Below are 15,013 nucleotides of genomic sequence, written 5' to 3'. Positions count from 1 at the left end.
GGATACTTGGTAGTGTGGAGGAGCAGAGGGATCTGGGGGTACATGTCCACAGATCCCTGAAAGTTGCCTCACAGGTAGATAGGGTAGTTAAGAAAGCTTATGGAGTGTTAGTTTTCATAAGTCAAGGGATAGAGTATAAGAGTCGTGGGGTAATGATGCAGCTCTATAAAACTCTGTTTAGGCCACACTTGGGAGTACTGTGTCCAGTTCTGTTCGCCTCACTTTAGGAAGGATGTGGAAGCACTGGAAAGGGTACAGAGAAGATTTACCAGGATGCTGCCTGCTTTAGAGAGTATGCATTATGATCAGAGATTAAGGGAGCTCGGGCTTTACTCTCTGTAGAGGAGAATGAAAGAAGACATGATAGAGGTGTACAAGATATTAAGAGGAATAGATAGAGTGGATAGCCAGCGCCTCTTCCCCAGGGCACCACTGCTCAATACAAGAGGACATGGCTTCAAGGTAAGGGGTGGGAAGTTCAAAGGGGGTATTAGAGGAAGGCTTTTTACTCAGAGTGGTTGGTGCATGGAATGCACTGCCTGAGTCAGTGGTGGAAGCAGATACACTAGTGAAATTTAAGAGACTACTAGACAGGTATATGGAGGAATTTAAGTTGGAGGGGGGGTTATAGGGGAGGCAGGGTTTAAGGGTCGGTACAACATTGTGGCCCGAAGAGCCTGTACTGTGTTCTATGTTCTATTGACTTCTCTAACTTCCGTTAGTACCCCACCTCCCCTTCCAACCCCATCCCTTATCTATTTATTTTTTTTCTCCCTCTGTCCCTCTCACTATAACTCCTCGCCCATCCTCTGGGCTCCCCTCCCCCTTTCTTTCTCCCTAGGTCTCATCCCATGATTCTCTCTCTTCTCCAGCCTCATATCCCTGTTGCTAATCAACTTTCCAGCTCTTAGCTCCATCCCTCCCCCTCCTGCCTTCTCCTGTCATTTTGGATCTCCCCCTTCCCCTTTCAAATCTCTTACTATCTCTTCTTTCAGTTATTCCTGAGGAAGGGTCTCGGCCCAAACGTGGACTGTACCTCTTCCTATAGATGCTGCCTGGCCTGCTGTGTTCACCAGCAATTTGTGTGTCAGGTGCTTATTGCTGCTTTTCAACATGTGCTTTCAGATGCCATCAAAGAGGAGTCCTCCAGCACCTCCAAGAGCAAAGTTTAGGTGAAACCTGAGAAATGTGAAATCCATGTGTTTGAGGTCTCCTCCACATGGTTCATCACCTGCAAGGGTAGCATCCAGATGGATCTCAGAAAGCAATCATGGACTGGCCATAACCCTCTTCTATCAAGCAGGTACAATGCTTCCTTGATTTTGCTAACTTTTACCAATGATTCATCCATAACTTCAGCTCTAGAGCAGCCCCTCTCACTGCCCTGACCAAGAAGTCCACAACCCAGTTCACCTGGGCCACTGAAGCAGAGAGCTCAAGCATTTCACTACTGCCCCAGTCCTAGTCCTCCCTGATCCTACTCTCCCCTTCACAGTTGAAGTGAATATGTCAGATGTGGGAAGAGTAGTGTTGTGAACAAACATCTGGACAATAAGCTCCATCTATGACTCGTCTTACACCTAAAGAAAGATGTGGGTAACAGGGAACTGTTAGCTATCAAATTGGCTTTGTAGGGGTGGTGACAATGGCTGGAGGAGGCCCAGCATCCCTTCATTGTTTGACCTGGCCAGAAAAACCAGGAGTACATTCAGCAAACCAGAAGATTAAACCCCCATCAGGCCCGATGGGCTCAATTTTTCAACAGGTTCAATTTTGTCCTGTCTTACTATCCTGGATTGGAAAATCTATCATCAGATGCCCTTCCCACAGTGTTCCAGAAAGGGACCCTGAGCCCATTGCTTCGGATTCCAGGCTCAGTGACTCCAGGTTCGCTGGGAAGTAGAGACTGTGGTCTGGCAAGTATGACATGGAGGTACCAGATTCAGGTAATGGCCTTTCCGGTTGACTTTTTGTTCTAGTATTGTTCTCACTTCACTGGCCGCCCAATGTCCTCTCAGACAGTGGACCTCAAGAGACTTTTTTGGTAACCCAACATGGAGGCAGACATTCATGCTTTTGTTCCTGCCTGCTCTACTTGTCTGGAGTAATAACTCCCGACAACATCCTCATGGCCTGCTTCACCCACTACCCACCCCGAAATGACACTGGTCCCACATGTCCATGCGCTTCTTTATGGGGCTCCCATCCTCACTGTAATAGTTACTCTTGTGATTGTTGATCAATTTGTCTAAAGCCTGTCGTTTCATTCCCCCGCCCAAACTTTCCTCAGCCCATGAGACTGCGAAACTAATCTGTCAGCATATTTTTCAAACTTTTGGCTTTCCACGGGACATTGTTTCAGACTGGACCACAGTTCACTTCTCGGTTCTGGTGGGCATTCTGCCAATTGATTGGGGTATCAGTTAGCCTCTTCTCTAGCTTTCCTTGCAAGTCCAATGGTCAAACAGAGGATTAACCAGCACCTCAAGACAACTTTTTAATGCTTCACTTCCACCAATCCCACCTCCTGCAGCAGTTACATCCTGTGGGCAGAGTATGCTCACAACACCCTGCACTGCTTCTCCACAGGAATGTCCCCATTTGAGTGTTCCAGGGTCAGGAAGCTGAAGTGGGCACGGCTTCAGCACAGAGGTGCACTTGACACTGCCAGCAGACTTTGGAGGAAGGTCAGGTTGGCTCTGCAACGGGCTTTTCAGTGTCAACAGCTCTAGGCCAACACCATCCTATCACCCTGGGCAAGAGGTTTAGCTCTCTACAAGCAGGCTCCCTGGTTTATATTGGTCCATTCAGGGAGTTGAGGAGGATAAATCCTGTGATCTATCACCTCCTGATTGATGCAGATTAACCTCACATTTAATCTTAGGCCTGTGGTCACCAGTCCCCTGGCTCCGACTGCAAGCTGCATCCCCCTCCCATCCACATCCAACCTATTTAGTCTGCCTGGGTCTGTGTATCTGGTATTTAGCGGACTGAGAGAGTTATGGGACTGAAGAACGCTTTTGGGTTCCAGCACAAGATATATTGGATTCTGATCTTATTCAGTTCCATTGCTGTCATTGTTACCCTGCATCCCCAGGGGAATGTCAGAAGCCGTTTCCGGAGGGGGTTCCTGTTAGGACTCCGCTCTTCTCTGGGGTTGGCCAGCAGGGGTAGACATTGTTCCCAAAGGGTTTTTTTTTCCCCAGAACTGATTGCACTCTGTCACTGATAATGGATTGCACATATTCCCAATTAACATCTGCTTCCTGTACCTTTTCTTGCTCAGTCTCAAAGTGTGATCTCGTCAGTAGCAAGAGCCTGTTTGTTTGTTGTTTTTTCTCTCTCTCAGGTTTTTTTGTGTTTTTGATGTCTTCTTACTACCTGCCATTTCTGGATCTTATTTGTACATCAAGATCTTAGATTACTGAATTTGTGTTTGGATTACTGCATTTCTGAGTTGGACTGGTTGCCTGCTTTTACCCATTTTTTTTTGCCCATCTTGGCTTAAATAAAGTAAAACTTGCTTTTGAGTCTACAAATCAACTCTTGTCTGCATCATATTTTCTGCAATTGGGCTCATTCACATTCCTTAGTAGTAGATTGCTGGACTTTCAACCCAGCAACCAGAGTTCAATTCCCAATTGGGCCATTTCCTTTACAATGATCATTCTTTTAACAGCATCCCTAACTACCAGATCATTAATTTTTTCCTAACTGCAAAGGTTGAAATCTATGATAGCACTCTCCTTTGTAGATTCACTAACATGCTGTTCAAGAAAGCCATCACTGATGTATTGAGGATCAGGTTTAATATCACTGGCATATGTCAAAGATTAAAAGTATATTTATTATCAACCCTGAAATTCATCTTCTCCACAGACAGCCACAAAACAAAAGATCAACCTGTTCAAAGATAATTAAACCCCACTCATCCCCACGAGCAAAAAATTGCAGAAACTGCAACAAAACAAAAACATGTGAAAACACAGAATATAAAATACAAAATCAAAAGGCATATTTCAAATCAGCTCAGTGTTCATATTCTGCAGGCCACTCTGATTCAAAAATCACCCAAAAGTAGCAAAAAGAGAAAAGAGCGACCCAGAACTAGAACACATCATAAACGTGAATTGTAGACCAAATCTACAAACCACAGCGATTAAGACGTGTCGTGATATTTGTTATGCAGTACTTGCAATACATAATAAACTATAAATTACAATAAGTATATATATTTAAAAAATCATGTAAAAAGAGAAAAAAAGTAGTGAGGTAGTGTTCATGGGTTCAATGTTCATTCAGAAATCTGATGCAGAGAGGAAGAAGCTATTCCTGAATCGTTGAGCGTGCACTTTCAGGCTCCTGTACCTCTTTCCTGATGGTAGCAATGAGAAGAAACCATGTCCTGGGTGATAGGGGTCCTTAATGATGGATGCTGCCTTTTTGAGGCATCACTCCTTGAAAATGTCCTGGATGCTGAGGAGGCTAGTGCCTATGATGGAGCTGGCTGAGTTCACAACTTTGCAGCTTAATCCTGTGCAGTTCCACCCTCCCCCATACCAGATGGTGATGCAGCCAGTTAGAATGCTTTCCACAGTACATCTGTAGAAATTCTGTGAAATCCGCCTCAAGGTTACCTCGACCACCTTGATTTGCCCAATCTACCTGCAAGTTAAAGTCCCCCATGAGAACTGCTGTTCCATTCTTACATGGATCCAATATTTCTTGAATGCTATTTGGTGGCCTATAGACAACTGTCACCAGAGACTTCCCCTTAACTATTCCTAATATCTAACCAGATGAGCACAACATTCTGCTCCTTAGATCTTGTATCATTTCTCACTATTGTCACAATTTCACTCTTAATCAAGAGCACTACCCTACCTCCCTTACTTTCCTGCCTATCCTACCATATAACCCGATATCCTTGGATATTTAATTCACAATCATCTCCACCCTATAACATGTTTCTGCATTGGTCACTAAATCATATCCTTTGTACATATTTGTGCCACAAGTTCAGTGACCTTGCTTTGAATACTAACAGGGATATACTGGAGATGATAGGAGAAAACTCTTCAGGTTCAATTCTGGGATGAAGAATTTGCCTTATAAGGAACATCTGAACAGGTTGGGTTGATACTCACTGGAGGTTAGAATGAGGTGACATCTTATTTAATTTTAATATTCTGATCAGGTAAATGCTGAAATGTTTATTTTAAGATATTACTGAGTAATCTAGGACAGGTATAGTTTCAGCACTTAAAGGGATACCATCTTAGACATAGATGAAAAGAAATTTCTGCTCTGATGATCATGCATCATTTATATTCTTTAGGTTAGAAATGTGGAGAATGTATTCAAGGCTGAGAAAGCTTTTTGGACTGCAGTAAGGGAAAATCAGAGTCTGCAATGAGCAGGCAGGAATGGAGTTGAAGCCAAAGTCAGATGGTCAAGAATGTAATAAACAGTACGAAGGCTCCATAGATAAATTATCTATTCCTGCTTTTAGTTGCCATATTCAAATAACTTTGAGGAACAAGGCAGTATTGACTGATAATCGAAGGAAAATGCTCCATCACTTTTAATGACTGAATGTGACTGATACATCCTAATGCTCAAACTAAAGAATTAGTCTTCAGAAAATAGGAATGTGGATAAGCTAAAACTTTCACTACAGATTGGCTTGGTTATGAAAGTGTTAAAAAATCCACCTTGAACATATGGGAGGAAACTGGAGCATCAGCACATCTGAAGGACATGTAGATTCACAGCAACTGTGAATTGTCCCAGTATGTAGGTTAGTGGTAGAATTTGGGGAAGTGGAGTTGAGAATGTGGGGAGAGTAAAATGGGATGTGTGTTTATAGAGGCCTGATGGTCAGCAAGGTCTTGATAGGCCATACAGCATTACCAAATGCATTTTACTCAGATTTTCCATGCCATTTTCTACTGCCATCTGTCTTTCGCAAGCCTCAATAATCTCACATTCCCCTTTCTGTGTCCCCAATTCAGCAGCAATCAGTTTGCCAATTCAATATCATTTCTCTTACATTTTCTGATGAAATGTACATGTGCAGGGTAAGAATACAATCAATGAGAAGGTACAATGTGCAAGTTGATGGAGGAAGTTCTCTACCAATAATATGGCATGGAACTTCTCTGCTGAAGTACTCTAAATAGCAATGACACCAGTGAAGTCACTGAGCAACCAACGTGCTTATACAAATAGACATGGTGGTTCTATCAAGTTACTTAGTTGCATGCAGATAGATATTATCAAAGAAATGTGTCCTTGTCATCTGAGGTTGAAACTAAATTATATTAGAGAATCACAAATTACAGCATGAATCTTCAACAGAAAAGCATACAACAAAGTGCAGGGTTTTAAAGAATAAATTGCACCTATGCCAAATGTTTCAATAACTTATTAGTTGGAATTCTTGATCAAAGAAATGGAAGAAATATTTCTATTATTCTTGAAAGAAACAAAGCAATACTTTCAAATAACACTTCAAATTTGACTATAATATTGTACAGTAGGTTCTAATTTGTTTTGGGTCTTGGTCTTAATGGGGCTATGGATTAATCATAGCCTAGATTGTGGAAGGACTGGGTATGGGAGATAGGAAGTGGTGGGATTAACAGAAAAGGTTTATTATTTTAAAAAAACAGATGGAGACTTAATTAAGTGAATAATGATTTGATTGCAGCATCATAAGAACATAAGAAATAGCAGGAGTAGGTTATCCGGCCCATTCAGCCTGCCCCCTCATAAAATAAAATAAGATCATAGCTGATCTGTCCGTAAACTCAGCTCCATCTACCTGCCTTTTCCCCATAACCCTTAATTCTCCTACTATGTAAAAATTTATCTAACTGTATCTTAAATATATTTAGTGAAGAAGTCTCAACTGCTTCCCTGGGCAGAGAATTCCACAGATTCACCACTCTCTGGGAAAAACAGTTTCTCCTCATCGCCATCCTAAATCTTCTCCGCTGAATCTTGAGGCAATGTCCCCTAATTCATATTTGGAATAAACTTCAACAGTGACGAAGTCATCCACTCCCAGTCAGAATTTATATGAAAACTTTTGCAAAATGTCTTCAAAGCTCCCAGGGCGGAGAATTATACATTTATTCAGGGTCAGCACCCATTAGAAGAAGGGTTTCCAACCTGGGTCCATAACCCCTTGGTTAATGGGAGGGGTTCATGACATCAAAAAGGTTAGGATCCCCTACATTAGAAACTTCAATTTGAGTTTTTCGTGGGATCTTTGTTGGTCAAGCCCTTTTCCTGCCCCTATTTGTCTCTAGATGATTTTTAACTTCCCCTTATCTAGAAGTGACACAGAATAAAATTTTACTAATCCAATTTTCTCCTGAAATCATTCTATTTAAATTGTTAACAAATAAGTGGCTTTCTTTGCTCTTGCCAAGATCTGGGACATCCTGCAACCTCAAATACAATCTTAGACGCATGATCAACCGTGGAAGTCAAGATCACTCTCAGTTTCCCAGACTTGAGATTCCAGTCTGTTGCTGTTGGTCAAAGCATCTCATTTTACTGACCATTGTTATGTTACGAACTCAATAATCAGTGACAACTGCTGAAATTTTCAAGACTGGCAAGATACACCAAGCTGAAATTGAGACGGCATAGTGTTACACAGTGGAAGTTCTGTAAACCATGAAATTAAATGGGACTTCCACAGACAATGCGAAGGCAAAATTACAATCATGAAAAGGCAATTAAGCAATTCCTTGTCTAATAACTCCCTTCATTGCAGCGCCTGATACAGAACAATAATGCGTAAAATGACTGTAACACAAAATATTGATTTTACCTGTTTTATTGCAAGGCCACACATGCCCTCTTACCACAGGAGGTTCTAACGAGGGCTGTGTATGCAGTATGAATTATCTAAAAAAATAGTGAGATCTTGACAAAACAAAAAAAAACTTAAGTTTCTGCTACATATTTTAAAAACCATAGTGAAATATAGTATTTACACATCTTTTAATACACACCAGACATTAGATTTTGTCCCTCTATTTTGTGCTGCACAACATAATTCATCTTCATTAGTTTTAAGACGTACACTATTTAAATTTCATCTGTTCCAAAATTAAGAAATTCAAACGGTAGGTTTGGTGCATTTAAAACACACTAACCGTTCAGTCATTCGGAACAATAGGTTACCAAAACACAGAAAAGGACAGTTTGTACTACAGTTCAATGATTGCTCTGGAAAGCAAAGCTCAAAATTTCATTTATACAAGTTACATATACCTCCCCAAAAAGTTATGCTTGGAATCTTCATGCTTAAGGTGGTTAGGCTGAAAACTGCACAAGATCCTGAAATGACTGAAATGGAAGATTCCACTAGGCAAGATCTAGCTAAGAATATCTAGAAATTATAGACTACAGTGTTTTGCCGTGATCTGTGCAACTTCATGATGGACAAAAGCCAGAAACTGTACATCAGATCCATTAACCAAAACTGAACTTATTATTTTAATAACACAGTGCATGATCACCATGGACCTCCAAAGAAAGCTTAATTTCATATTTCAACTCCCCATTGGAGAGATTTGTAAAATTATGAGATGATAAGAAGCAAAAAAAAAAAGTACTAGTGTTCTCCTGAAGCAAACTCTGGACCCCCCATGCTGTTTTGTTGTGGGGAAGAGATCCGTGCCAAAGCAGGCATTGGTTTGTTAGTTTCTGGAGAATCCTCAGACCTTGACTCAACCTGTACTGATGATACACCTTTCCCAGCTCCCCAAGCAATGCCAAGGGGTGCCAGCTTAGGCATTGGTCTCCAAAGCATATCCAAAGAACTTGATATCCCTGTGTTTGCTGAAGAGGTGGTTGCTTTCATATGGATGAGTGGGGGAGGAGAAATATTTACTGAACTGCTTGAACCACTAATAGAGTTGCCCTCCAATTCCAGTGTGCCATTATCCAATTCACTCTGAGAGTCTACGGGCATTTCATTGCCAAGAAACTGCTCAACGTTCAAGTCTTCTTCTTCTAGCTGCAACACCAGTGGGCTGGTGGAGCCACCGCTCTCCCTCCCTGCCACCTGCTTTAGTTCAGTGGTTCCATCAGTACTGTCAATATCCACCAGTACTGGTCCATGGATCAATGACAATTCATCCATGCTGTCCCCTTGGTTTCCACTGTCAATAAAGCCCAATGCATTGTGGTCCGACACAGAAGAGACATCTGGATTTTCTTCATCGGAGAACTGTTGATTTAAAAATGCAAGTTCATTTAAAAGAGAAGTGAATGGCTCATAACCCTCAGTATCCACCATGTCACCAGCTGCTGAGCCATTTGCTTTCAATAATGGTTCAAGGAGCTGAGACGAGGACAGTTCTGCATCTCTGTCACTCTGCCCAGCTTTATCTATGCCGCACGTCTGCATTCGGCCACCTATTACCTGCAGTTCCAATTTATCTCCAAGCATTATTTCAGTTACTGTCGATGACTCACCTGGAGCCGCTTCCTGAGTCCAAGCCTGCCCTGTGCAAGATATTGCAGTTCCGTCAGGCAAGCTAGACAAATCCAGTGCTTTGGGCAACTCACTGATATTGTCCGCATCCACTGAATGAGATGCTACAATCTGCTGTGTTTGGGCACACACGGATTCTTCAGCCTCAGATGAAAAAGGGCATGACGTGACCTCACTTTCATCAGGTACAGTAGACTTCCCAGTTGGATGAGAGCTGTTCTTCACAATGGACAAACTTGATCTTTTACTGGTTGTAAGACTTAGCCGTTCCTGCAATATACGTCGTTTCCTCCCTTTCATGCTGAAGTCAAGAGGCTGAGTATCAAATGCATAGGAATTATTCATGTCCTCTATACTCATTAGTGGGGCTTCCCCAGTTGCCAACGAGGTTACATTTACTATTCTTGGCATCATGAATGAAGGAGCTTCATCACCTATGATGACATACAAAACGATTAAAACATGCCACTGCAAAATTAGTACTGCATCATTCAAATTCTTTTTATACAATTTAAACTCGCTCTAGGACAAGTTTACCCCTCAACCTTATCTTTTACATTTTCAGTAATGAGATATGCAAACAATAAATCCCCTTAACTTGTGTGGTATCTTAAGTGATGGGATGTACGGGTGTCCAGGAATGGGGTGGCACCTCTGGTGAAGGGGTTTGTTGTGTCCATTCTGGGGCAGCTCACACCTATGGTGTCAAGCAATTGTTTGCATGTGACAGTGGCCACACCCTGGTACACCACTTAAATAGGCAGACTAAAGCAGCTGAGGGCAGCTTGCAGCCTTGTACCCCTGTGAGACAGGGACACGCCCATCCTAGCATGCAAAGTCAGCTCCCGTGGACCGGGCAAGTGAGATCCAACGGCCAGGAAGGAGAGCGAAGGACGTAACAAGGCACAGAACATGTCTTGGACATGGTCAGACATGACGGGCAACCAACCATCTTAAGTGATCACTGCATGGTGTTCTGTTCACTGTCAGTTCATCATTCAGACTTTAGTGATCACCTATGTAAAAGCAACCAAGTGAGGAACATCAAGATCCATACATTTTCTGAAATATCAATTCACTGAGATCACATGGAAATCTCCATAGCAACAAACCAAGTGACTCAAATTATATCAGTTAGCCATATGTCAATAATTCTGCAACAATATAACTGTACAAAGTCACTCAAAGCATTCCTCACCACCCAAAATATTAATTCAAATCAATACTAAATCAAAATAATTGATTGAAATAATCCTTTGAGGGCCTTTATGTTGACCAACACATTTCACAATGTCCCAAGTCAAAAAATGGATGGGCGGGGATTCTACTGATCAATTTTTATCTGTTGTCAGCTGAACAGGGCTCGCTTCAGAATTTCACAGACAGGTATTGACCAATATACAGCCTGGCAAAATTCAGTCTGAGTCTATTTGTTATTGTCATCAGATCACTATTCGCTCCTCTACTCACAGAACCAGCAATTTCTCTACATTACACCAAATGGGTAAGGATGATGAATACTCAAGAAAAACAAACAATTCCTTGGTATTTTAAAACATATTGTGGAAATCAGAAAAGGAAGGAGGAACGTTTCCTCCACACAAGATGCTAGTGGAGGAACTCAGTGGGTCAGGCAAGTATCTGCAGAGAGAAACATTTTGGGTCAAAACCTTTCATCTGGACCGAAATATAGAGGAGAGACAGCAAGTATAAAAAGGTGGGGGGAAGGAGTAGAGCAACAGCTGGCACATGCTAAGCAGATCCAGGTGAGTTGAGGTCAAAGGCAAATGGATGAGAGGAGAGTGGAAATAGAAGCAGAAGCTGAGAGGCGAAAGGTGGAAGCAACAAAGAGCTGAAGACAATGGACTCTGATGGGAGAGGAAGGTGGAGGGGGGAGAGGGCAAATGGGAAAGGGTGAGAAGGACCCAGCGGCATGTGGGTGATGAGGAACTGGAGCAAGTAGAGGAGGAGGTGCGTGGCCAAGTGGTTAAGGCGTTCGTCTAGTGATCTGGAGGTCACTAGTTCGAGCCTTGGCTGAGGCAGCGCGTGTGGCCTTGAGCAAGGCACTTAACCACACATTGCTCTGTGACGACATCGGTGCCAAGCTGTATGGGTCCTAATGCCCTTCCCTTGGGCAACATCAGTGGCGTGGAGAGGGGAGACTTGCAGCATGGGCAACTGCTGGTCTTCCATACAACCTTGCCCAGGCCTGCACCCTGGAAATCTTCCAAGGTGCAAATCCATGGTCTCATGAGACTAAGGGATTCCTATTAGAGGAGGAGGAGAAAGAGGGGAAAGAAACCAGGTGATGAGGACTGCAGTGAGCAGAGGAGATTCTAGAAGGGAGATTGGGGAAAGAGAACAGAAGGGTAGTAGTTCACCAGAAGTTGGAAAAGTCAATGTTCATGCTGTCAGTTTGTAGACTCTGTGGGTAGAATATGAGATGTTGTTCCTCTAATTTGTGTTTAGCCTCAGGCTGACAGTAAAGAAGGCCAAGGACAAGCATGTTGGGTGGGGTGGAGAAGTAAAAGTATGGATGTAGTGCTTCTTACCAACTGAACCTGCTGGAGCTTTCGATTTGGCATTGTTCCCTTGCCTCATATCTGCTGAATCGGAGCTTACAGCCTCCATCCCTGGTTTGGTGCTCAACTGTGCAGATGCTGACTGGTCAGAACTGAGTGATCCCGCAATAGCAAAACTGTTTACCTGAAGTGGAGCTGGTAACCCCTGCAGTTGTACAGTAACTGAAGCAATGCCTGGGGTAGAAGGGGGAGGAGAGAGGAGTGGAGGAGGGGAGGAGTGTGTGGAGAGAGGAGTGGAGGAGGGGAGGAGTGTGTGGAGAGAGGAGGGGAGGAGGGGAGGCGTGTGTGGAGAGAGGAGGGGAGGAGGGGAGGCGTGTGTGGAGAGAGGAGTGGAGGAGGGGAGGAGTGTGTGGAGAGAGGAGGGGAGGAGGGGAGGCGTGTGTGGAGAGAGGAGGGGAGGAGGGGAGGCGTGTGTGGAGAGAGGAGTGGAGGAGGGGAGGAGTGTGTGGAGAGAGGAGGGGAGGAGGGGAGGTGTGTGTGGAGAGAGGAGTGGAGGAGGGGAGGTGTGTGTGTGGAGAGGAGGAGAGGAGGGGAGGTGTGTGTGTGGAGAGGAGGGGAGGAGGGGAGGTGTGTGTGTGGAGAGGAGGGGAGGAGGGGAGGCGTGTGTGGAGAGAGGAGAGGAGGGGAGGCGTGTGTGGAGAGAGGAGGGGAGGTGTGTATGTGGAGAGGAGGGGAGGAGGGGAGGAGGGGAGGTGTGTGTGGAGAGAGGAGGGGAGGCGTGTGTGGAGAGAGGAGGAGAGGAGGGGAGGGGTGTGTGTGGAGAGGAGGGGAGGAGGGGAGGTGTGTGTGTGTGTGTGTGTGTGTGTGGACAGAAAGGGAGAGAGAGGGGAGGGAGGGAGAGAGAGGGGAGGGAGAGAGAGGGGAGGGAGGGAGAGAGGGGAGGGAGGGAGAGAGAGGGGAGGGAGAGAGAGGGGAGGGAGAGAGAGGGGAGGGAGAGAGAGGGGAGGGACAGGGGGGAGAGAGATACAGCATAAAAGGAAAGTAAGATAGAAAGAGAGTAGGGCAATATAGAATATTATTCACATCTTAAAATTCAGCAACAAAGGTAAAGCTGGTAGGAGTTCATTTCTTGGAATCAATTTATACGCAAGTCAATCGGCCTTATCTAGCACCTTTTACAAACTGTTCAGGTACTTGATGTAACATTAACGTGAATCAGAAACTGTAGGCATTCTGGGGTCTATACACACACTTAACAAGGCCACAAAGTACATTTGGAATGGAGTTGGCTAACTTCAAAGAAAACCTGTGTTAAAATACTGCAGCAAACAACATTGGTGTACACTTCCAGTGTGACAATTTTGAAAGTGTTAACATTTATTTGATATTGCCACACTGCCCTCAGTGTGTAGTATATATTATTTTATCTGTATTAGTCTGATGGCCCTTATCCTTGGCTCCAAATACAAATCAGTATTTGGCCATGCAAAATTATAAAATAAAATTGTACATACTGTTGTTCACAAACTAAATTTGCTTTAGATATTAACACATTTTAAATATTTAAGAAGTGGTTTTAAAATATAATTGTATTAAAAGTTTTTTCGAAGAGCAGATTTACAAGGATAAAAACTAAAGTTAACTCCAGAATTTCCTCAATTTTCCAAGCAAATTAAAACTGCTTTGGGCGTTCAATGGGCAATATAATATAGCACACTAAATTTTGAGCTGTCAACCTCACCACATATGTAAAGTTGCATTGTGACATGTTTGTTGAACAGTATCATAACGATTTGCATTTCTATGTACCTCTGAATGAGATGTATCACCACAAGGACTTAAGCAAAACTTTTATCATGGAAATATAGAGCAATGTGACATAAGAGCAAAAGCTAGTTAACTGACTAGGTTTTTGAAGTTCTTTCACGGAAAGGTAGAGGCCCAGAAAGGTTTAGAACTGGAGGTTAGAGAGAATTAATGAGTGAGTTCAAAACCAACCATTTAAAATTTGAAGCAATACAAGCATGAATGTAGCAAGGCAACTCAAATACAAATAGGAGAACCGTACAAAGATAGCATGCTAAAGGATCAACCTTCACCTCTATCAGTCTCTTATACACTACAAATATCTATATTTACATAGTGCTTTTAACAGAGCTTTCTAGTGTACTTTGCAAGATCATTATTAAACAAGACTGCAACAATGAAGGAGACATTACAACAGATGGATAAAAGTTTAGTTAAAAAGGATAGGTTTTAAAGTAAAAGAAGAAAGCAAAATTGTCTAGCAAAGTAATTCCATAGTCTGGGGCTGAGTTAGAAGAACAATGGTGGGGCAATTACTTTCAGGGATTATGAAGTCACCCATATTACAAGGGCACTATTACCTTGGAGTTACTTTAGGATGAAGGATATTATGAAATGAGGCCATAAAGAGATTAGAACAGAATTTCTTAAAAGATTGTGAATTTAACTGTGAGACAAAGTGGACCAGCAATACACAGGAGGGAGGGTGTGTGCTTTTGGCACAAATTGGGAACAAGGAATATTGGATGGCTTCAAGCTAATAGAGAACAATAGTGATGGAGGTCAGCAGGAATGATTTGGAAGTTAAATCTAAAGGAAACAAAGCCAGTGAAATGTTGAGGTAGCAAGGAATCAGGCAATTTCACAGAGGCATAAACACGCAAGTGGTCTTAGCGACAATGCAAATATCTGGTTTAAAGCTCTGCTTGGGGTCAAATTTGATATCAAAGCTTGTGCATGCAACCCTAACGCTGCTGGATTAGTAATTTTTTTTGGTAGCAGGAATAAAACCTATAGCTTTCCCTTCCAAAAACCTTGTGTAAAAGGATGACAATTGCATCTTCCACGAGGTAATGCAAGTGACTCAAATGACAATTCAGCATCAATGTGCAAATTATGACCAAATTTAGTTAATTCTTATGGAGGAAAGGGTAAATGATTCATA

General features: G+C 42.9%; 1 protein-coding gene across 13 annotated transcripts in view; it reads right to left on the bottom strand.

Moving 5' to 3' along the window:
• Positions 1-3,863: 3,863 nt before the first annotated feature.
• mgaa (MAX dimerization protein MGA a) overlaps positions 3,864-15,013 on the bottom strand; it is a 104,357-nt gene continuing 93,207 nt past the window's right edge. For 11 of the 13 annotated variants that reach the window (XM_063052759.1, XM_063052752.1, XM_063052811.1 and 8 more), the window contains 2 exons: positions 12,073-12,276; positions 3,864-9,954 (listed from right to left, as the gene is read on the bottom strand). In XM_063052759.1, the coding sequence (XP_062908829.1) occupies positions 8,636-9,954; positions 12,073-12,276 (1,523 nt within the window). In that variant the 3' untranslated portion in view covers positions 3,864-8,635. The remainder of the gene's footprint in view (positions 9,955-12,072; positions 12,277-15,013) is intronic. The other 2 variants (XM_063052834.1, XM_063052808.1) reach the window with 2 other exon arrangements.

Source organism: Mobula hypostoma, chromosome 1 (assembly GCF_963921235.1).
Source record: "Mobula hypostoma chromosome 1, sMobHyp1.1, whole genome shotgun sequence".
Lineage (NCBI taxonomy): Eukaryota > Metazoa > Chordata > Chondrichthyes > Myliobatiformes > Myliobatidae > Mobula > Mobula hypostoma.
This window is presented reverse-complemented; position numbering and strand designations above follow the sequence as displayed.